This window comes from Oryza glaberrima, chromosome 6 (assembly GCF_000147395.1).
Source record: "Oryza glaberrima chromosome 6, OglaRS2, whole genome shotgun sequence".
Lineage (NCBI taxonomy): Eukaryota > Viridiplantae > Streptophyta > Magnoliopsida > Poales > Poaceae > Oryza > Oryza glaberrima.
This window is the reverse complement of record NC_068331.1, coordinates 24,722,139-24,743,975: the sequence shown is the minus strand read 5'-3', so window position 1 is coordinate 24,743,975 and position 21,837 is coordinate 24,722,139. Positions and strand designations below refer to the sequence as shown.

The 21,837-nt window shown below is 47.3% G+C and overlaps 4 protein-coding genes across 4 annotated transcripts; all 4 read right to left on the bottom strand.

The window, feature by feature from the left end:
• Nucleotides 1–3,650: 3,650 nt before the first annotated feature.
• On the bottom strand, nt 3,651–5,084 carry LOC127777037 (tabersonine 16-hydroxylase 2-like). Its single transcript, XM_052303547.1, has 4 exons — nt 4,944–5,084; nt 4,419–4,739; nt 3,772–3,773; nt 3,651–3,657 (listed from the first exon to the last, which is right to left on the bottom strand). The coding sequence occupies exons 1-4, from the start codon at nt 5,082–5,084 to the stop codon at nt 3,651–3,653; spliced, it is 471 nt and encodes a 156-aa protein (XP_052159507.1).
• Nucleotides 5,085–6,151: 1,067 nt separating this feature from the next.
• LOC127778073 (desmethyl-deoxy-podophyllotoxin synthase-like) lies at nt 6,152–8,034 on the bottom strand. Its single transcript, XM_052304719.1, has 2 exons — nt 7,089–8,034; nt 6,152–7,022 (listed from the first exon to the last, which is right to left on the bottom strand). The coding sequence occupies exons 1-2, from the start codon at nt 8,010–8,012 to the stop codon at nt 6,381–6,383; spliced, it is 1,566 nt and encodes a 521-aa protein (XP_052160679.1). The 5' UTR covers nt 8,013–8,034; the 3' UTR covers nt 6,152–6,380.
• Nucleotides 8,035–9,499: 1,465 nt separating this feature from the next.
• Nucleotides 9,500–11,377, bottom strand: LOC127777309 (desmethyl-deoxy-podophyllotoxin synthase-like). Its single transcript, XM_052303884.1, has 2 exons — nt 10,405–11,377; nt 9,500–10,323 (listed from the first exon to the last, which is right to left on the bottom strand). Exons 1-2 carry the CDS (start codon nt 11,326–11,328, stop codon nt 9,682–9,684), a joined length of 1,566 nt encoding a protein of 521 aa, XP_052159844.1. The 5' UTR covers nt 11,329–11,377; the 3' UTR covers nt 9,500–9,681.
• Nucleotides 11,378–15,301: 3,924 nt separating this feature from the next.
• LOC127775831 (dolabradiene monooxygenase-like) lies at nt 15,302–20,455 on the bottom strand. Its single transcript, XM_052302136.1, has 2 exons — nt 19,395–20,455; nt 15,302–16,187 (listed from the first exon to the last, which is right to left on the bottom strand). The coding sequence occupies exons 1-2, from the start codon at nt 20,313–20,315 to the stop codon at nt 15,540–15,542; spliced, it is 1,569 nt and encodes a 522-aa protein (XP_052158096.1). The 5' UTR covers nt 20,316–20,455; the 3' UTR covers nt 15,302–15,539.
• Nucleotides 20,456–21,837: the final 1,382 nt, after the last annotated feature.

Genomic DNA, 21,837 nt, shown 5'->3' with positions numbered 1-21,837 from the left:
GCGAGCTCGCGCGGTTCGGTCGCCGCCGGAGATGACGTCATCGCCGACGTCATCGATGCCGTCCGCCGTGGTCCGGCCGTGGACCGGTCGATCTCGGCCGTTCGTTTTGGATGGATCGATCTCGGCCGTCCAATCTTGTGAACCGTCGCCGTGCACCCGGTTCACCGCTAACCCTAGCCGCTGACGCAATAAATCCTCTTTTCCTTTTCAAAAATAATTCATTATTGCGTCATAATTCAATTAAAGTCCATATAAGTGTTTTAATCCGATTTAATCTTTAAAAATTCATAACTAATTCATCTTAGCTCGGATTTAGTTGGTTCAAGTCTCTAAATTTTTCTAAAATTGAGATCTACATGTTAAAAATATCCACATGTACTGTTCATGCTTGTTTATGTGCTGTTTTGGTGTTTTGCTCTTTTCTGTTTAGATTCCGACGTTTCCGGAGAGTCCGTTTTCGCAGGAGAAGACTTTGAAGAGTTCCAAGGCCAGCAAGGCAAGTCACACAGATCCCAAATAACCCTTTGAACATGTTGATCCCGTTTAAAGCTATTGTTTCTATTCAACTATTGCATTTATTTTCGAATGTCATTGGGTGGAATTAACCTATTGTTTGTTATAGCCCTTTTGTTCTTGATTATTTTATTCCTTGATACCTTGGGTTCTTATAAATTGACTAGTTGAGCTTTATATATTGGTTCAGCTAGATATTAGATGTGATTGCTTAGCCATGCTTAGAAACATTAGCACACTATTGGGATAACTTATGACTCCCTATTATTTAATGATGGCTTAATGATAACTCATGATGGTTAATCATGATTGGTTAATTAATTAATTTGCCAACTAAAACCTGTTAATGGTGGGTTGTGAGCACATGGTTTTGATGGTCGTGCTCATGACAATTAAGGACCGGTTCACGAGTTTCGGTTGTGAAACATTAACCGTGCCAACCACAAGCCAGCGTGGGCAACGGCTTTACCTTTTGTATAGCATAGTTCATTGCGGGGCACCAGACTGAGAAGTGGCGGAGATAAGCCCACGGGGGTCGCTGGGGAGTCCATGCCTTGTTTATAAGGGGGTGATTATGATCCAGGAACGGTGCGCTGTGGTGGATTGTGTTGTGCGAGGGGTACTGTCACAGCTCCTTTCTGAGGTACCGTGGTGGTATCAAGGCGCATGGTGACATGTCGTGGGGCTGTGTCTTGTGGGTACAGTGGTACACCTCTGGTCAGAGTAAAACTATTCGAATAGCCGTGCCCGCGGTTATGGGCGGGTTTAACAATGTCTTTCGTGATTAGTCTCATACCTCTCATCATAATAAAAGATACTATGACTAGTAATAATTTGATTAGCTCCTGGTTTGGAATGGTATATTCCTGGTTTGGAGATAGAACTGTGCAGCCGGGATTGGTTGTTCAGAATGGTTGGGCCTATGCAACAGGGTATGTTGTATAGCGTTGGATTAATATTGTTTAATTATTACTCAACTGTTTTACTAAATTCTGAAATGTTTATTAAATGCTGTTTATGCAAATGAAACCCTATTATGCCATCCTTTGTTATCCTGTGCACTTGCATATTTGCTGCGTGGCTTGCTGAGTATGTCATATACTCACCTTGCAATCATTCATCAGAGGAGGAGTTCTACAGTGATGCTGATGGTGTGGAGGATTAGGTGTAGCCCTGGTCAAGCTGCCTGTGGAGTGGAATCGTCTGCGCCGTTTATCTTATTTTCCGCTGCTTAGATCTTTATTGATTGAGAGGAACTATCTACCTCTGTAATGACATTTTATTTAACATCCCGGCCTAGGGCTTAATAGGATTAATAGAATACTCATATCAACAAGTTGCAACTTCTTTTCCGGAAGCCAATCTCCAAAGAACTCCAGGGTTAAGCGTGCTTGGCCTGGAGCAATTTGGGATGGGTGACCGACCGGGAAAATTCTTCCCGGGTGCACACGAGTGAGGACAAAGTGTGCAGAAAAGACATGTGTTGGTCTGTGAGGGCAGTCTATGACCTATGAAAGCTATCAGATGTAAGCGGGCCCGGCCTGGGAGAGGCGGGCCGTTACAAAATGGTATCAGAGCCGACTCTCGCGGTTTCACGGGCGCGTGTGTCGCAGTTGCGCAGGCATGGTGCGCATGGCTGGTGTAGACCGGGAGTGGTTACACAGCATGGCACATGCGCTGGCACTGGACACATGGACGTGGCCAAGAGAGGACGTTCCTGGCCTGGGGTTGATCGACGGGGGCGTCGATCTCTCTTAAGGGGGTGAGGGTGTAACATCCCGGCCTAGGGCTTAATAGGATTAATAGAATACTCATATCAACAAGTTGCAACTTCTTTTCCGGAAGCCAATCTCCAAAGAACTCCAGGGTTAAGCGTGCTTGGCCTGGAGCAATTTGGGATGGGTGACCGACCGGGAAAATTCTTCCCGGGTGCACACGAGTGAGGACAAAGTGTGCAGAAAAGACATGTGTTGGTCTGTGAGGGCAGTCTATGACCTATGAAAGCTATCAGATGTAAGCGGGCCCGGCCTGGGAGAGGCGGGCCGTTACAAGCACGTTGGCGTGTGAGCCCAGCTAGCTGCACGAACAGGCTCCTTTCTATTTTTGGCTATCTTTTGGATTCAGCTCGTTCCCTTCTTTGCCCACCCCCGACTTATGTCAATTGTTTAAAGAGCATAGCCCATGAATGAACCATATCAGCACCGGCTCTATGAAGTTCGAATCAAATCTTTGGGTTCCCGTGAATAAGAAATGTTGGGTGCACAAAGCAAGTGCTTCTAGCTATTTCACTTGCTTCTTTCTTATCGTGGCCCCAGGTTTGCCACAATTGTAGCAACCTCCTTTCTTTCTCTTCTAAGGTTATTTCTGAGTAATCTATTCAACTAGGAGCCTGCACTATAAAATAGAGATAAAAGGATTACCATATGCTCATTCATCAAAAACTATAGAGACATGAAAAGAAAAATGATATTTTTATCAAATCAACAGAAGGAAAGATCCTTTACCAGGTTTGAATTCCACCATCCTACTGGCTTGGCTTCTCTCGTCTATCCTCCCATCGATTCTTCCTCATGTTGTGTCATGCACCACCTCTACCAATCTATGGATGCTTCTCAAAAGCTCTTACTCCTCTCAATCGAGTAACTAAATTAGAAGAACCAGAGAAGAGAAGTAAAAAGCATGCAAGTGACTACAAGCTAGGTCTACTATTGATACGCCTTGAGGAAGGAAGTGGTGAGACCCAATGACAGATCAAAGTCGAAGTAAGTGAAAAGAAAAGGGACCCTCTGCTGACCGGAGGAAGCATTTTGGAAAATAAAAACTCGATCTATACCTCTATAGGTAGCAGAGCAGAGGGAATGTCGCCCTCGTTCCCGAGGAATAATTCTCTTAATGAACTACTTCCGAATATAGAAGTGAATACCAATTCTACTAGTTGTTAGGAAGAGCTAGGGTTGTTTTGCTAGAGCTCACGTGTACGGGGGTACGCATGGAGAAAAAGGTCTAGAAGGCCAATTTTCAACACAAACCCATAATCTTTTACAAATTTGAGCCCCCTCCCCACCTAATGTAAAATAAGCATGGAAGAATATCTTTGGTGACAATTCTTCGAGGGAAGAACAACTTGTCGAAGGATCTCAATACCTAGAGGAAAGGATGGTACAATTAGCCAAGAGAGTGAAATTTTCCGTAACCATCCTGAAATCGGTTAACCATTCTGGTTCTAATTTGAAATCGTAGTGAGAATATCTAGCATACATCTGCATAAGACAACCAGTCAATCCGGAGTTTAGTAAAACACGTTGTCTCATGGCCTATTAGTAGAATAATATATATGCTAAAGATAATCCCCTACTAAGAAAATTAGATTATAGTTAACCACATTAATGAAAGAGAAGAAAAAGAAAACGTTTAGAGTAACTCGAGACGATGCCACGTTGCTACATGTAGTTTTTTTAACCTATCGCTATATATTGGCCCTTCCGTGTGATGTGGCAAGATTCATCCATTTAATGACATGTTCATTTGCTACCGCTCATAAGCTCAATACACGATTAATGACTTGTTCGGTTTGGAGCAAATTCCCTCCCTTTTGGGATTTAACCAAACAGGATCTAATGGTTCCACTACAATATATAATAGCAACTACTCCCTTTATTTTTCAATAGATGACGCTGTTAACTTTTAAACACATAAGATATAAATCATGCTTAAAATATTGTGTGATAAAATAACTCACAAAATAAATTATATTTACATAATTTTCTTTAATAATACGAACTATCAAACATTTAAAAAAGTCAATGGTTTCATCTACTTTAAAAAACGGAGGTAATATATTATAGAGAGAGTACTAACGAAAGCAAGTTGGTTGGACGTATGTACGCTAGACGCCTGGCACAGACACAAGGAGGCATGGGCGGAGATGGAGTGATGCCGAACGCTTCTGTCATGTCGAGCTTGGCCGGGTCGGCCAAGCCGGGCACCTCCCAATCAAAGTGGAAAAGCAAGCTGGCGAGAGGGAGCTCCACGTTGGCGAGCCCGAACGCCATCCCTGGGCACATTCGCCGCCCAGCACCAAACGGCAGGAACTCGAAGTCGGTTCCCCTGAAGTCCACCGCCGCCGTCGCCTCACCGTCCTCGAACCGCTCCGGCCGGAACTCCTCCGGCGAGCCGCCGGGCCAGTACCGCTCGTCGTGGCCGATCGCCCAGGCGTTGACCAGCACCTGCGTGCCGCGCGTCACGTCGTAGCCGAGCACCCGGCACGGCTCCCGGCACTCGCGTGGCAGCAGCAGCGGCAGCGAAGGGTGTAGCCGGAGCGTCTCACGGATGACGAGTTGCAGGTACCGGAGCTCGCCGAGCGCGTCCTCTGACACGGCGCCGGCCGCGGCGAAGGCACGGCGAACCTCAGCCATCACCTTGTGCATGGCCGTCGGGTTCCGGATCAGCTCCGCCATCGCCCACGCCAATGTCGTCGCCGACGTCTCGCTGCCGGCGCTGAAGATGTCCTGCGTGCACGCGACATCATCGTCAAAAATACTCTCGAGGAAATACTTGGAAATATAAATCATGAATAACTCTCAAGTTGTTGAGTTTGAAAATGTAAAAATTATATGAATAGATTTGTCTTGAAAAATACTTTTATAAAAGTATACATATATCATTTTTCAATAAATATTTTTATAGAAACAAGAAGTCAAAGTTGTATTTTGGAGACCGTGTCGCTGTCCAAAACGACTTCCTTTACGAGTACGAAGGGAGTATTTAATTATCAATTTGATAAAACTAATTTGATAATGGAAATATTATTATATTTATCTATAAACTTAGTCAAACTTGAAACAATTTAATTTTGACCAAAGTCAAAACATATTATAAGCTGAAACAGAGGGAGTACTATATTAACTAGCTGAAACTAGTTAGAGGAAATTCTTATGAACCAAGTGCTTGGCTAACTCTAATACAAGTACCAGTCTTTTTTTATATGATTTAGACAAGACGATAATGGTGGGATCTAGTGATTTGGATGCAACAATATCAAATGTACCACATGTATATATAGTTTTCCCTACCATGTTTTGTGCATAGAATATAATATGGTCATGTTCACCAGGACTCCAACTCCAAAAACTGGGTCTGGAATAGAGTTGTGTAGTAGCCTAAACCCTATTTCACATCTCTAATTTATTTTGTTAGATCGCTTCAGCCTACTCCGCTTCATTTTTAATTGGAGCTCAAACCATTCGGTTGAGCTTCAACTCAGGAGACATAGAGCTGAAACTCAACCAAATAAGCTTTATATGTGTAGACGTAAAAAAGCCTTACATTATAACTATATAGTCAACATTTCAAAACAGTATTTCCTCCGATTACAGCATAAATATCCAACGATCAGAACAAGATTTTATCAAGTTTTTAACGGTTTTGTTATTTCACTTATAACATATTTTTAGGCTTCTTTCACTTTTTCATTTGTAGGATCTTACATCAAAATTTATGTTCTTGCATATCCAATTTGCAGTTACATTCAGTTAGTGCATTTATACTCGGTTATATAGCACTTACACTCAATTAGAGTGCACCAAAATTAAATTTTAGAGCATTTTTTTCTCTAGATTATTTACGATTGTTCACATACTTATCTCTTTTTTTGTTATTTTATTTAAAATGGGCTACATCCATTGGTTAAAAATACTATAAGATTCAAAGCTTCACAAGATCAATAGGTAGTCCCAATTTTTAAACACCAACACCTTTTCAGTGCTTCGTTTCAAAACAAAAGATAATGTAGGAAACAAACATTTATAAATCACGTGTATCGTGGCAATATTATAACGGAGGCCCTCGTCGTCCAGCGAAATCATAAGCTAGACGCCGGGCACAGACACGCGGAGGAGTGGCCGGAGATGGAGATCGGCCTTCCGCCGTGCAGTGATGCCGAACGCCTCAGTCATGTCGAGCTTGGTCGGGTCGGCCATGCCGGGCACCTCCCAGTCGAAGTGGAAGAGCAAGCTGGCGAGAGGGAGCTCCACGGTGGCGAGCGCGAACGCTATCCCGGGGCACATCCGCCGGCCGCCGCCGAACGGCAGGAACTCGAAGTCGGCGCCCCTGAAGTTCACCGCGGCGGTCGCCTCGCCGTCCTCGAACCTCTCCGGCCGGAACTCCTCCGGCGAGCCGCCGGGCCAGTACCGCTCGTCGCGGCCGAGCGCCCACGCGTTGACCAGCACCTGCGTGCCGCGCGGCACGTCGTAGCCGAGCACCCGGCACGGCTCCCGGCACTCGCGCGGCAGCAGCAGCGGCAGCGGAGGGTGCAGCCGGAACGTCTCGCGGATGACGAGGTGTAGGTACGGTAGCTCGCCGAGCCCGTCCTCTGACACGGCGCCGGCCGCCGCGAAGGCACGGCGAACCTCGGCCGTCGCCTTGCGCATGACCGTCGGGTTCCGGATCAGCTCCGCCATCGCCCACGCCAACGCCGTCCCCGACGTCTCGCTGCCGGCGCCGAAGATGTCCTGCGTGCATGCGACATCATCGTCAGAAACGCTCCTAAGTCACACGTCAACGTTGCAATCACTTACAAAGATGTTGGCCTTGATGTCGTCCATGGCGAGCGGGAACTGGAGCCCGCCTTCCTTCTGTATCCTGAGAAGAACATCGATGAGATACTCGCCGGCGGCACCGTCGCTGCGAGCCATCTCTAGGCGTTCCTGGATGATGCGGTCGAGGATTTTGAACGCCGTGTCGCGGCACTCCTCGGCGCGGCGCACGATACCGCTCAGCCGACCGGCGAGGCGCGACGACGGCCACAGGTCGGCAGGGTTAAACCCCGCCGTGAGCTCGATGGTGTGGTCCACCTGGGCAAGGTACTCCTCGCGGTCCTTGCACCTGTTGCCGAACACGGCGCGCGCCGTGATGTCGGTCGAGAGCGCGGTGAGCGCGGCGCGCATCTCCACGGTGCGCGCGGCGGCGCCGGTGCCCTCCGCGGCCGCGGCGACCGCGCGCAGCATGGCGGCGACCTCCTCCTCGCGGATGGAGCGGTAGGAGTTGACGCGGCGCGCGGTGAGGAGCTCCGTCACGGCGATCTTCCGGAGCTGGCGCCAGTAGTCCCCGTACGGCGCGAAGACGAGGTCCCGGCCGTCGCAGGTGATGACGTGCAGGGTGGCGCTCAGCGGCCGCGTCGCGAACGCCATGTCGTGGGTCTTCATCATCTCGCGCGCCGCGTCGCGGGACGACACGACGAGCGTGGGCACCTCGCCGATCCGGAGCAGCATGACCGGCCCGTGGCGACGAGCCAGGTCGCGCATCGCGTGGTGCGGGAGCTTCCCCACGAGGTGGTGCAGGCTGCCTATGATCGGCAGCGTCCATGGCCCCGGCGGCAGCCGTAGCCCGCCGTCGCCATGCGCTGCCGGCGGCGGCGAGCGCCTGCGCCTGGCGAGCAGCACGACGAACAGCGACACGAGAGCCAAGCCGACGTAGACGTAGCCATGAGACGCGTCTTCCATTTCCCTTTCCTTTCGCAAAGGATTTATGTGGCAGTGTGGGTGTACATATCGAGACGACATTTATATACTACCTCATTACTAGTAGTACTATCTAATCTTGGATAAAACAAGATTATCAAGAACAAAAACAAGATTATCTTGTATGCACGAAGGCGTCCATGGCGAGAGCTGTTCCAAGACGATTGGGTTCACTACATAGATTAGTATGGTATACTAAGTTATTGACATGCATGAAGCGCGCACGCAAGCATATATGTGACATAAAAATGCCCATTGAGGAAATCAAGTTGACTTTGTTAAATTAAATTAATAAGGATAAAATTCAGTAGGGAAAATTAAATAGGGTAAGGTTTATCGTCTTCCGTTAAGAATGAACGAATACACAATTCGATGTCGGTCCCTCGACCTCAACAGCATGCTCGTGCACCTCATGGCAACAATTAATAACAACCTTCCCGCTGACTTATCTCAGGCTACCATTAGCTCCTTCAAAGCTACTCCCCCGTCTCAAAATAACTTAATTTAAAAGAGGATATGACCAGACCACTCTAAAGACAACGAATCTGAATAAAGGGTAGTCCAGATTTATTGTACTAGTAGGTCGCATCCCCTTTTAGGTTGAGTTTTTTTGAGACGAAGGGAGTAAGTTTCAGTTTCCCCCTAGTGAACAAGGTATCGACAAGGCTGACACATTGGCAAGGAAAGCTTCTGAATTAAGCCGGTAGATCCGCCCTTGTAAGGTCCTGTTTAGTTCATGAAATGAGAATTTTTGGATGCCACATCAAATGTTTGACCGGATGTCGAAAGTGGTTTTTGGATACGAATAAAAAAACTAATTTCATAACTCGGCTGGAAACCGCGAGACAAATCTTTCGAACCTAATTAAGCCGTTATTAGCACATGTGGATTACTGTAGCACTTATGGCTAATCATAGACTAATTAGGCTAAAAAGATTCGTTTCACGATTTCCATACAAACTGTGCACTATTTTTGTTTTTATCTATATTTAATGCTCTATGTGTGTGTCAAAAATTCGATGTGACGTTGTTGAGAAAAAAATTTGGGAACTAAACCAGGCCTAAAGGTGGTGCTAATCTCGCAACCCATCTACCATCTCACCTCCATCAGGTTTCCAAAGCGGTGTTAGAGGCGCTAGACAAGCTCAGGAGAAAATTCCTTTGGGCTAGGGGAGAGAACTTATCAGGAGGAAAATGTGAAGTGAATTAGGAATGGCTTTATCGCTCGAAATAGCTTGGGGGACTCGGGGTCCTCGATCTATAATGCTTCGCAAACATACAAATTTAAATTCAACTTATACAGGTAGAAATAAAAATAACAAATTTGACTATGAAAAGAACATGTAATTTACTGCCAAATTTGTTTTTTTAATTATATAAATCGAATTTTAACTCACATATTTGTAAAAAGATATACCGTATATTGATCTATCTTATAAAGTATTTAAAATTTTTTGATAACATTTTGATTGTCATGCATAAAACAAGAGAATGTCCCCTTAAGGAAAAAGGAAACACTTCCATATACCTCCATAAATGTTTGACGGTGGTCAGTTGAATTTTGAGCTATCCAAACGTATGGAGAGAGTACTCTAGACTAGATGTGTGTCGTGGCAACATAGAGAAGGCCGTCGTCGTCCAGCGAAGCCGGCTAGACGCCGGGCACAGACACGCGGAGGAGTGGCCGGAGATGGAGATTCTCCTTCCGGCGTGAAGTGATACCGAACGCCTCAGTCATGTCGAGCTTGGTCGGGTCGGCCATGCCAGGCACCTCCCAGTCGAAGTGGAAGAGCAGGCTGGAGAGAGGGAGCTCCACGTTGGCAAGCCCGAACGCCATCCCGGGGCACATCCGCCGGCCGCCGCCGAACGGCAGGAGCTCGAAGTCGGCGCCCCTGAAGTCCACCGCGGCGGTCGCCTCACCGTCGTCGAACCGCTCCGGCCGGAACTCCTCCGGCGAGCCGCCGGGCCAGTACCGCTCGTCGCGACCGATCGCCCAGGCGTTGACTAGCTCCTGCGTGCCGCGCGGCACGTCGTAGCAGAGCACCCGGCACGGCTCCCGGCACTCGCGTGGCAGCAGCAGCGGCAGCGGAGGGTGTAGCCGGAGCGTCTCACGGATGACGAGTTGCAGGTACCGGAGCTCGCCGAGCGCGTCCTCTGACACGGCGCCGGCCGCCGCGAACGCATGGCGAACCTCGGCCGTCGCCTTGTGCATGACCGTCGGGTTCCGGATCAGCTCCGCCATCGCCCACTGCAACGTCGTCCCCGATGTCTCGATGCCGGCGTTGAAGATGTCCTGCGTTCACGCGACACAGTGTTTGTGAGGCTACGTAAGCTGATCATCGTGAAAGATGCTCGACATGTGGCAGTCACTTACAAAAATGATGGATTTGATGTCGTCCATGGCGAGCGGGAACTGGAGCTCGCCCTCCTTCTGTATCCTTAGCAGAACATCGACGAGGTCCTCGCTGCCGGCGCCGGTTCTCTCTTGGTGTTCCTGGATGATGCCGTCGAGGATTTTGAACGCCGAGTTGCGGCACGCCTCGGCGCGGCGCACGACACCGCTCAGCCGACCGGCGAGACGCGACGACGGCCACAGGTCGGCCGGGTTAAACCCTCCCGCGATCTCGATGATGCGCTCGAGCAGGACGAGATACTCCTCCCGGTCCTTGCACCGGTTGCCGAACGCGGTGCGCGCCATGATGTCGGTCACGAGCGCGGAGAGCGCGGCGCGCATCTCCACGGTGCGCGCGGGAGCAGCTTCTCCCACCGCGGCCGCGGCGGCGACCGTGCGAAGCACGGCGGCGACCTCCTCCTCGCGGATGGAGCGGAAGGAGCTGACTCGGCGCACGGTGAGGAGCTCGGTGACGGCGATCTTCCGGACCTGGCGCCAGTAGTCCCCGTACGGCGCGAAGACGAGGTCCCGGCCGTCGCAGGTGATGACGCGCAGGGTGGCGCTCAGCGGCCGCGTCGCGAACGCCATGTCGTGGGTCTTCATCACCTCGCGCGCCGTGTCGCGGGACGACACGACGAGCGTGGGCACCTCGCCGATCCGGAGCAGCATGACCGGCCCATGGCGGCGAGCCAGGTCGCGCATCGCGCGGTGCGGGAGCTGTCCCGCGAGGTGGTGCAGGCTACCTATGACCGGCAGCGTCCATGGCCCCGGCGGAAGCCGTAGCCCGCCGTCGCCTTCGCCATGCACTGCCGGCGAGCGGCTTCGCCATGCGAGCAGCACGACGAAGAGCGACACGACAGCCAAGCCGACGTAGACATAGCCGTCACCGTCAGACGCGTCCACCATTTTCTTTTCCTTTTCGGAGCGGCTTCCTGTGGATGGACATTAGTACATATTCAGGCGATATTTATAAAGCGGATTCGGGAGAAAATTGTCGCAAATTGGAAGTTTGAATGAAATTGGAACGATGTGATGGAAAAGTTGGAAGTTTGTGTGTAGAAAAGTTTTGATATGATGGAAAAGTTGGATGTTTGAAGAAAAAATTTGAAACTAAACTCGGCCTCAGTTCGTGGACCATCTGATTACATTTATGGACCATTAATAAGAGATAATTTTTCAGTTCATCGACCATCCGATTGCATTTATGGACCATTAATAAGAGAATTTTTCACATTACGACCTTGTTTGGTAAAGCTCCAAATTTCAATTCCCAACTCTAAATTTCAACTCTGGTGGGAGCTGGCTCCAATAGAAGCTGAGGTGGGTGTAAAAAGTGTTTGGCTAGATTTGTCAGCTCCACGCCACGATGTCCCTTATTGACATTTCATCAAATACCTTGTTGGCGTCGCTGCCACACATGCTTGTCGACAAGCCTGCGCGCCGTCGACGCCGCCGGTCAGCCCGCGTGTTGCCTGCGACCTTGCGCGTCAACGCTCACCGCGACCTGCTGCCCGCACACGCCGCTTCGCAACCGTGCCACGCGCCCACCGCCGCCGCCGCCGCAGCCCTCCGTCAGTCGCCGCCTAGGTCGGGAGGAAGATGGGAGAAGAGAGAATGAGAGGAGAGGGGTGTGAAGGGGTAGTTCAATGGCATTTTGTGTTAATACATTGAAAAATTAAAGGATAGTGGTTCTTTTAGGGTGGAGTGGTGCTGTGGAGCAGCAAAAACCCAGCTCCACCCCCATACTACAAATTTGTAGTGCAATTCTGTTAGCTCCGCTCTGAAAAACGAAGAATCTGTATCGTTTGGCACAGTTTCAGTTCTAGGTAAATTGGAGTTGGAAGCTAAAGTTGTGCTGACCGGGGCCTAAGCATGCATGAGACGGACTCGAACCCTGATCCTTAACGCGGAAGCAGAGACCACGCAAGCCAACACAACCACAAATCACCTTTTTTTTTTTCTAAATGTACCTGTTACATGTAAGTTATGTGCATTTCATTATAATTACACTCTATTTATAGTATAACTTCATTTTAATTTTTTCAAAAAAAATTATCGAATGTTTTATAATCTCAACATACGGGCAAAAGAACACATCACAACTTTTTATTAAGAAAAAAGCCTCAACCAAATCTGTCGAGAAAGGCCACGAATTCTGACCCCCACACACGGGCTCACCCCTATAGATTGGTCCTTGACTTGTGTTTTAAGGCCTCCACCCCTACACGAGAATAGGTCCTTCGTATATCGATTCTTAACATGTAATTTTACAAGGGACTAGCTTGTAAAATTTTAATTAGATATGAAATTCGTTCCTATAAGAAATCGAACCCATGACCAGAAGGTAGTGTAACTATTACATGCACTTTGGCTCGAAGCTATATTTATATACCTCATAACTGTCTAATCCATGCACTTTGGCTCGAAGCTATATTTATATACCTCATAACTGTCTAATCTTAGATAAAACAAGATTATCTAGAACAAAACAATATTATCTTGGATGCACGAAGGCGTCCATATCATGATCAGAGCTGTTCCAAGACGATTGTGGATGAATCACACATGCAAGTATACGTGCCACATGAAAATGCCCTTTGATGAAATCAAATTGACTTTGTTACATTAAATCATTAAATTAATAAATGTAAAATTCAGTACGGAAAAATAAATAGGATAAAATGGAGCTTTATGATAAGAATGGACGAATATTCAACATCATTGATGGCGGCAATATATATTAAAACTGGGTCTAAAAGTATGTATTACTCCATCCAGTCATTTATATTTGAAATATGGGATTTACTAGATTTCAGGCTCATAAAAATTTATAAATTTTCAGTCATCTAAATTACACACATTGCTAAAACTAAAATCATAGTGCTATGCAATGTGAAATTTCAACTCTAACTATTTTGTTATATGTGATTTTACTTTATTTTTATCTAAATTTGAATTTCTCTGCGATGTATTTTTTTAAAAAAAAAAATTGTTCAACCTTCTAAAGAAGGGACTATAATTTGTTAAATAAATAACAAAAGAGTAATGGGAACCATTATATTATAATACAATGGGTGACAAAAGTAACTAAAATTTTCGAAAAATTCTATGTGCCTCAAATCTATACACTCCCTTGAATATACATGACTTATGGGAGTAGCATACCGACCTCATCTGATGTACTATCTCATTGATTTTATATGTCCTCATCGATTTGTATCTCGTATTTCGATTTTAAATTCCTCCAATTGACCTGACAAGTGAAGTAGGTTGAAGAAATAGAAAACGGCCATGATCGGTTATTGAAAGTCGCTCTATAGCTTGCACCTATATATTTTGGATGCTCGCAGCCACAGCCGCTGAAGCAAGAACAGCTGCGGAACATGCCCAAGGTCATCACCTTCAAAATATATGGGATGTTTTGCAATAGTTTGTTGCAAGTTTTTGGGACAAATATTTTCAAGTGTTTCATAGCTCATTTGGAACCTTACAAATTTAACTAATCATTGCTCTCACGGATTTATAGGATGTTGAATCCTCTTGTTGTGTTAAATGATGCTCACATTATTTTGGATTCTGCAATAAAACTTTCAAATTAACATGTTGTTAATCCCTTCTGTTGCAACTCTATTTATTTTGTTTCAATACAATCTAGTACTATGGATTAGTAGTGATGTTTCACCCTCAACCTTTGCTTGATTTCTTTTTTGTGTGTTTGTGGTTTTATGTTTTTCCACTGCAGGGGTAGACAGGTCAAACGCGCTCACTATTGAATTCTCATCATTAGAATATTGTTTGAATTCTTGATATTGTTAAATTCAATTTTGGTAATTTGTTGTGAGGGTGAGGTCACAATAGTAGTGCCACCTCTATTGATTCCCATTGAGTTCCGTGCACCGCCATTGATGCCTATGGAGTTCCACGTGGCAGTGAGTCTATAGAGAAGAGATATGCAGCGCCATGACCCGCATACCCTCTCCTTATCTCTGCTCGCATCACGTATCCGCTCGAGGGTGCGAGTATCTGGTAGGAGTGCAACCTAGAAGGATTCGGGAGCGGGGACTGATTTTACCCCATTGTTCACTCTGGTGCCAAGGCCGAGTGAACTCGTAGGGGAGCAGGGGCAGGGCTTTTCCTGTCCAACTTGCCCCTGCCCCACCCCGGTGCCAATCCATGCTCGTTTATACTATCTTCTAATCTTTATATCTCTAGTTTGCTTACTATTGTTGAGAAACTTTGGTTTATGTCATGATGATTTATGTTAATGTTGTCATTGTTTACGCTCTTTTTTTATTAAATATTATGGTGAATTGTCAATATTTCTAACAAATATTTAAAAGTTACGATTTGCTTGGAAATCCGCAAAAGAGTTGCTACGTGTTTAATGCAAGGAGTCAAGTGCTATAACTAATTAAAGCCAAAATGGAATTGGTTTTGTGTATCTTGGTTATGCAGAGGTCGAGAGTATTCTCAGTCGGTGGTATCACTTTTATATAATTAGCTAAGTTTAATAAAGCTTCCATTATATGTTAAAGAAATTGGAATATGTCAATGACTACAGAAAAAACCACTTAGTTTAAAAATCCGAGCAATAGTCGTGTACTATTAATAGCCACAAACAGCACATTCTACTATATTAATTAGCTGAGACTAGCTAGTCAGAATTCTTGTCACGCAATTGCTTGGATAACTCTCCTTAATAGTTTTAGTTTTATTGGTATCAATCCTTTCTGCTGCATAATTTGGAGAAGAATATCAGGTTCATCTGCTACTGTTCGCAAGTTCATTTGTACTGGTTCATCTCCTAAGTAACCAACTTTGTTTGATTTGTACTAGGTATGGCTCATTCGAAGTCGGATGGCACGAGCTTTTGGTGGCACGCAAAATGCCAGTAATATATGAATAATTAACTGGTATAAACTTACAAATGAATTTGTTTAATTTTAGAAAAGAAAAACTTTATATATAAAGCTATTACAAGACGTATCGTGTAATAGTTTGGGATACGCGCTAGGGAGAAGAGGAGAGTAGAGCCAAGCTCATATAAAGTACTAGATCTGTATGGTGGCAAGCATACATAATATTAATCACCGCTCCGAGCCGGCCGGCAACATCAGCTAGACGCCAGACACGAGCACGGGCACACGAAGTGTGGGGCGGAGCGGGAGGTCGGCCTTCCGGCGGGCGGTGATACCAAATCCCTCAGTCATGTCAAACTCAGCGGGGTCGGCCATGTCGGGCGCCTCCCAGTCGAAGTGGAATAGCAGGCTAGCGAGCGCGAGCTCCACGTTGGCGAGCCCGAACGCCAACCCAGGGCACATCCGCCGGCCAGCGCCAAACGGCAGGAGCTCGAAGTCGGCGCCCCTGAAATCCACCGCCGCGGCCGCCTCTCCGTCTTCGAACCGCTCTGGCCGGAACTCCTCGGGCGAGCCGCCGGGCCAGTACCGCTCGTCGCGGCCGATTGCCCAGACGTTGACCAGCACCTGCGTGCCGCGCGGCACGTCGTAGCCGAGCACCCGGCACGGCTCCCGGCACTCACGCGGCAGCAGCAGCGGCAACGGCGTGTGTAGCCGGAACGTCTCTCGGATGACGAGGTGCATGTAGTGGAGCTTGCTGAGCGCGCTCTCCAACACCACCCTGTCCGCAGCGAAGGCACGCCGCACCTCGGCCGTTGCCTTCCGCATGGCCTTCGGGTTCCGGATCAGCTCCGCCATCACCCACTCAAGTGTCGTCGCCGATGTTTCGCTGCCGGCGCCAAAGATGTCCTGCATATGGTACATTTTTGCGCGTAGGTGTGTGAGATGATTAGCACGAGACAAAAAAAATCCGACCAAAATAATTTATGGTAAAACTTTTTTTATCCACATTATTTAGTGGTAAAAGGTCAACATTGTAAAACAGGTGAAATAACTTAAAAGGAAAATATATGAATTACCCGCTGAACTATCGTAGTTGACCGAATTATCCCTCTGAACCCAAAAATCAGACATTGCTTATCCTAAACTTTCAAACTGGACGAATTACCCCGTCGATCCAATTCAAAGTGGTTTTGTCCTACGTGGCGTATGCGCGGCAATCCAGTCAGCTCTATATTTATATAGAAAAATGTAGGACCCACCTATCATACCGCCTCTATCTCTTTCTCTTGGGCACAAGGGCACATGGCGGCGCAGGGATGGGCAGTGGGCGGCGGCGCGCTGAGGTGCGTCATCGGTCGGCATGCACAGCAGCGCGCGAAGGCGGGCGGGCGGTGCGCACATACAGTGGCGCGTGTGGGATGTGGAGGGGAGAGGGGGATTGGAGGTGGATGGGGAAGAGGAGGAGATGGAGTTGGCAAGGGGAGGTCGGCGCGCACGGCGGTGGCCATGGTGGGCGAGGCTGGAGCGTGGCGGAGAGGCGGACGGCGAGCGGAGGCGTCGTCAAGGCGGGGGGCATGGCAAAGAGGCATGTGACGGCCAGAGGCATAGGCGCAGCAGGGGCCACCATGTCTTCCCCTCATATCTCCCTCCCATTCCCCTTCCTCCCTCGTCTTCCCATCTCCATCTCCTCCCCCTTTTGTGGTGCTGGCAGCCGCCGTCCGCGATGGCGCATCTTGTGCTTGAGAGAGAGAGAGGACAGGTGGGTCTCATATTTTTTTTATAAATAAAATGCTGACTGGATTGCGTCGCGTACGCCACATAGGACAAAACTGCTCTGGATTAGGTTGAGGGGGTAATTCGTCCGGTATTAAAAGTTTAGGTTGAGCAATGCCTGGTTTTTGGGTGCAGGGGATAATTCGGTCGACTGCGATAGTTCCGGGGAGTAATTCGTACTATTTTCTAACTTAAAATATAAACTCTGTTTTAACATTTGTATTTTGAGAAAAAAATATTTTACTCTCCCGAACTATTTCACCAGAGCACATGAAGGCCTACATTTTTTTTAGCTCATTTTATAGCTCGGATTCTGGAAACGGTTCACTTTCTTATCCCTATGTTTTTCTCTCTCTATAAGTGTCATATTTTCCAGTGAAATTTTGGTACGATGGATACATTAAAATTTACTGTACGTCCCAATATTTTATTTTTTTTTTCACTTTTCACATAGTTAGGTTGAAAACACTTCAAACTAATGATGTCAATTATTATCAAGTTTGATAGAATATATCCAATTCAATAATTTATAGTACGGAGGGAATAGCCAAATTAAAGCCATATGCAAGCGGCAATGCAAAGATCGGATCGGGTTTTTTTTTATTACTTCTGGAAGCCGAAGGTACGACTCCCGTTCTCAAAAAAAATTAAAGAAGGTACGACTCTTATTCCCTTATTGGTAACCAATCATGCATGTTCCTAATTAAACTTTGCACTGTGTAGCAGCTGATGTGCACGATGCTATTTTTAGAAACCAGTCGTCCAGGGTATACACTAATACATCACTAAATGTATGAAAAGTGTCAAGTCAAAAAAAAAATGAAAAGTGCACATTATATAAATAGATCTAGAAGTAGAGAGGAGAATCGTACGCTTGAAGAAGAGAATGAAGGAGAAAGGTTGCCCCTCCACATATGTTGTATCTATATTTCTTTTCTTTGTAAACATTATATAACCCTTCTGACCTATACATGTAGCAAAGTAATTGTATAATACTAATATCTAGTTATTTGTACTTGCTTGTACGGTTAGAGGTGTTATTTGTCCAGATAACTCGAAGGCACCTCTATTAGGACATCATAAATTCATAATCCAAAAAAAATCTTAACTATAAAACTAAAGGGGCATTAATTTTGCAATCTTCAATATCAAAACCAGTTCAAACATCTCTCCAAGATAAATCATCCAGGTTTTATTTGTAGTCTCATGCTTTTGATATTCTAACAACACGATTTTTACTAACATTGCAAATACTTTTAATTTTTGATATACCATTTTTTCTAACTGGGTTCTGTACTTCTGTGCAAGTATATAAAAATTGTGAACTAAAAAATAACAGTTTTCAAAAATGATTGGGTTGCCTTGGAGTGATATTTGACCGTTTCTTAGGTTAGTATATTCTAACCAGTTTTAGTAGTTCAAGGTAAAAAAATGTGTCCACGTTGATCAGTTATTAGTATATTACTGATAGTTGGTGGACGATTTGCCATTGATAAAGACTCCATTTGAAAATGAGTTCCATGATGTACCATATCTCCTATATGTAGAATTTTGTTCCCTTTTTATTATCCGCACTTGCTATTTGTCCTCGCAAACAATAAAATATTGTCCGCACTTGCTATTTTTGCTATAATGCCGAAAATACTTCCAAACGTGTCTTTGTTTGCTCCAGGATAGCTCTATTAACATTTATATTAACATTTAGTAATATTACGACATTTGTGCCCCTGTTTTCTCTCCATGTCTGTCCGACTACAACTAGTTGTTGAGTTCTCTAAGCTCTAAGTGAAAAAAAAAAAGTCTCAGGAGAACGGGTCGCTTTATGAAAGTAAAATGACACTCTATAGTTCTTAATAATAGCTCCATCAAAATTTTAAGTCCTATTTCTTTTTTCACCAAGACTAAGAAGCCATTAACTCATTCACCATGTGACAAAACCAATGAATATGCAACCAATTAATAAGTACTAAAATGGCTTCTTCGATTCTCATCAATAATTTAATTTAGCACATAATGACTACAAATAAGGCTTAGATTTTTTGGAAAACCTAAAGAATAAAAATAGAATGAAAATAGGTCTTAAACTTTTGGAAGGAGGGAGTATATAACATTGTTGACTTTTTAGAATATATTTACCGTTCATCTTAATTATTTAGAAATTTACGTAATTATCATTTATTTTACTGTGATTTAATTTATCATTAAAGATTTTTAAACATACTAACTTATAATTTTTTGTGTTTCCAAATTACTGTGAATAATACGAATGATATCAACTTTAAATATATCAAATTTTGAATAAGAGGCTATAGATGAATATTACTGGTGATAGTTACTTACAAAGATGACTTGTTTGATGGCGAGCATGTCGAGCGGGAACTCCAGCCCGCCCTCCTTCTGTATCCTCAGCAGCACGTCCAGAAGGTCCTCGCCGTCGTCGTCGCCGTCGCCGTCACCGGCGCCGCAGCTGCCGCTACTCGTCCTCTCCATGTGCTCCTGGATGATGCCGTCGAGGATGCCGTACACGGTGTCGTGGCACTCCTCGGCCTCCCGCACGGCGCCGCCGAGGCGGCCGGCGAGGCGCGACGACGGCCACAGGTCCGCCGGGTTGAACCCGGCCGACAGCTCGATAGTGCGCTGCAGCTTGCGGAGGAACACGTCGCGGTCCTTGCACCGGTCGCCAATCACGGCGCGCACCGTGGTGTCGGCCACGAGCGCGGACAGCGCCGCCCGCAGCTCCACGGCGCGCCCGGCCGCGGCCGCCGCGGCCACCGCCCGCAGCATGGCGGCCACCTCCTCCTCACGGATGGCGCGGAAGGAGGCGACGCGGCGCGCGGTGAGGAGCTCCGTGACGGCGATCTTCCGGAGCTGGCGCCAGCTGCCCCCGTACGGCGCGAAGATGATGCCGCGGCCGCCGCTGGTGAGCACGCGCACGGTGGCGCTCAGCGGCCGCGACGCGAACGCCGCGTCGTGCGCCCGCATCACCTCCCGCGCCGCGTCCCGCGACGACACCACCAGCGTGGGCACCTCGCCGAGCCGGAGCATCATGACCGGCCCGTGGCGGCGCGCCAGGTCGCGCATCGCGCGGTGCGGGAGCTTGCCGGCGAGGTGGTGCAGGCTGCCGATGACCGGCAGCTGCCACGGCCCTGGCGGCAGCCGCAGCCCGCCGTCGCCATGCGCCGCCGAGCGCCTGCGCCTGGCGAACAGCACGACGAGCAACGACGCGAGAGCCAAGCCGAGGTAGAAGTAATCATCTGCCATTGCTGTGTCGCGCAGGATGCTTGGGCTGCTATTGTTTGCAAGTGTAGGTGTGTACAAAATATATAATGGAGGCGACGGCTCGTGCAAAGACCCCGCGGGTTGGATGACGTCGTTTCAGTGTGGAGCTCCAAGTAATCTGGATGGCGAAGATGCGGTTTTGCAACTGGACAATCGGGTGTTTTATATCTTTGTGTTTAAGTTGGCCTTAAAACGAAAATAAGAAAATCAAATTTAGTGTAATTGCATACTGATATTATGATTCAACTTATCAGTCTAAAAATTAATGTACTAATTGTATACCGAGCAAATTCCTACCTGAATAAAACGGAGAGAATATGTTTATTCTTTTGTTTCAAAGACACTGAATTAGAACTTTTATTATCTTCTAAACCTTTTAAATTTTTAATATAAAAAATGAAATCTCTCAAATTTTGTCCACACCATCATGTCTGGCGTGGCGAAACTCTTGCCACACCAGCTTAAGGTTTACTTTTAGAAATAACTTTGGAGATTTTATTTTTAAACTAAAACTTAAAAAGGTTCAAAACTAAAAAAAAGTAACCGAATCATAACTATAACGATTTAAAACGAAGAATCTTTTTTAGGTGTTGTTATTTGAAATAGTTTGCACTGTTAGTTAATTACATTATTTATTTATTTATATTCTATAGAGGGACATGTAGCTGTTTAATTGTAGGAAAAAATACGAATTACCCCCGTGAACAATTGTGGTTGTCCGATTTACTACCCTAAACTTTAATACCAGTTATTTTTTACCTTAAACTTTGTAAACCGGATGAATTACCCCCTGGATCGATTCAGGGCGGTTTTGGTCCTACGTGGACGCATACGTGGCAGTCTAATCAGCCAAAACAGGTAAAATAAAATATGGGACCGACTTGTCAGCCCAATCCCTCTTCTTCTCCCCTTCTCTTCACCCCTTCCCCTCTCTCTCTCTCTCTCGCTCCTTGGCGCACTGAGGCAGGCGACAGAATAGGCGGCGGTGGCGGCGGAAGAGGCGGCGGCGGCGAGCCCACTTGTCGTGTCGGCGCGGCGGCCGAACCAAATCAAGAACGTCGTGTCGGCGCGGCGGCGCGGGGTCGGGGGCGGGGGCAGGGGGGAGCGGTGGCGAGCGCGTGCTGCTGGCCGCGCCGCGGTTGGCTTCCCGACTCGCCGGCGTGCTGTCGCGCTCGTCGTCAGGGCCCAGGCCGAGGCGACGTCGTCGTCGTTCGATCGATCTGCAGCGGACATGGAGCCGACGAAGGAGGAGACGGCCACGGCGTCGACCCCGACGGGCGGCGGTGCGGGCGGTCGGCTCGCGAGGGCCGGCGACAGACGGCGGCGCGGGCGGTCGGCTCGCGAGGTCCGGCGACGGGCGGCAGCGCGGGCGGTCGGCACGCGAGGGCCGGCAACGGGCGGCCGAGGAGGCGAGGCGAGGCGGCGGTCAGTCGCGCGCCTCGCCTCGTGCCGCCAGTCGCCACCCAGCCGCACCGCTGCCGCCGCTCAAGCCCGCCCCTGTGCC

Bases quoted from the DNA above. Each gene is read 5' to 3' on its own strand.
- LOC127777037 (XM_052303547.1), bottom strand. From the start codon at position 5,084: ATGATTTATATTTCCAAGTATTTCCTCGAGAGTATTTTTGACGATGAT. The intron at 4,740-4,943 runs GCCATGCACAAG...CGCGGCACGCAG, and splicing joins AGCTGATCCGGAACCCGACG to GTGCTGGTCAACGCCTGGGC.
- LOC127778073 (XM_052304719.1), bottom strand. From the start codon at position 8,012: ATGGAAGACGCGTCTCATGGCTACGTCTACGTCGGCTTGGCTCTCGTG. The intron at 7,023-7,088 runs GTAAGTGATTGC...GCATGCACGCAG, and splicing joins ACATCAAGGCCAACATCTTT to GACATCTTCGGCGCCGGCAG.
- LOC127777309 (XM_052303884.1), bottom strand. From the start codon at position 11,328: ATGGTGGACGCGTCTGACGGTGACGGCTATGTCTACGTCGGCTTGGCT. The intron at 10,324-10,404 runs GTAAGTGACTGC...GCGTGAACGCAG, and splicing joins ACATCAAATCCATCATTTTT to GACATCTTCAACGCCGGCAT.
- LOC127775831 (XM_052302136.1), bottom strand. From the start codon at position 20,315: ATGGCAGATGATTACTTCTACCTCGGCTTGGCTCTCGCGTCGTTGCTC. The intron at 16,188-19,394 runs GTAAGTAACTAT...TACCATATGCAG, and splicing joins CCATCAAACAAGTCATCTTT to GACATCTTTGGCGCCGGCAG.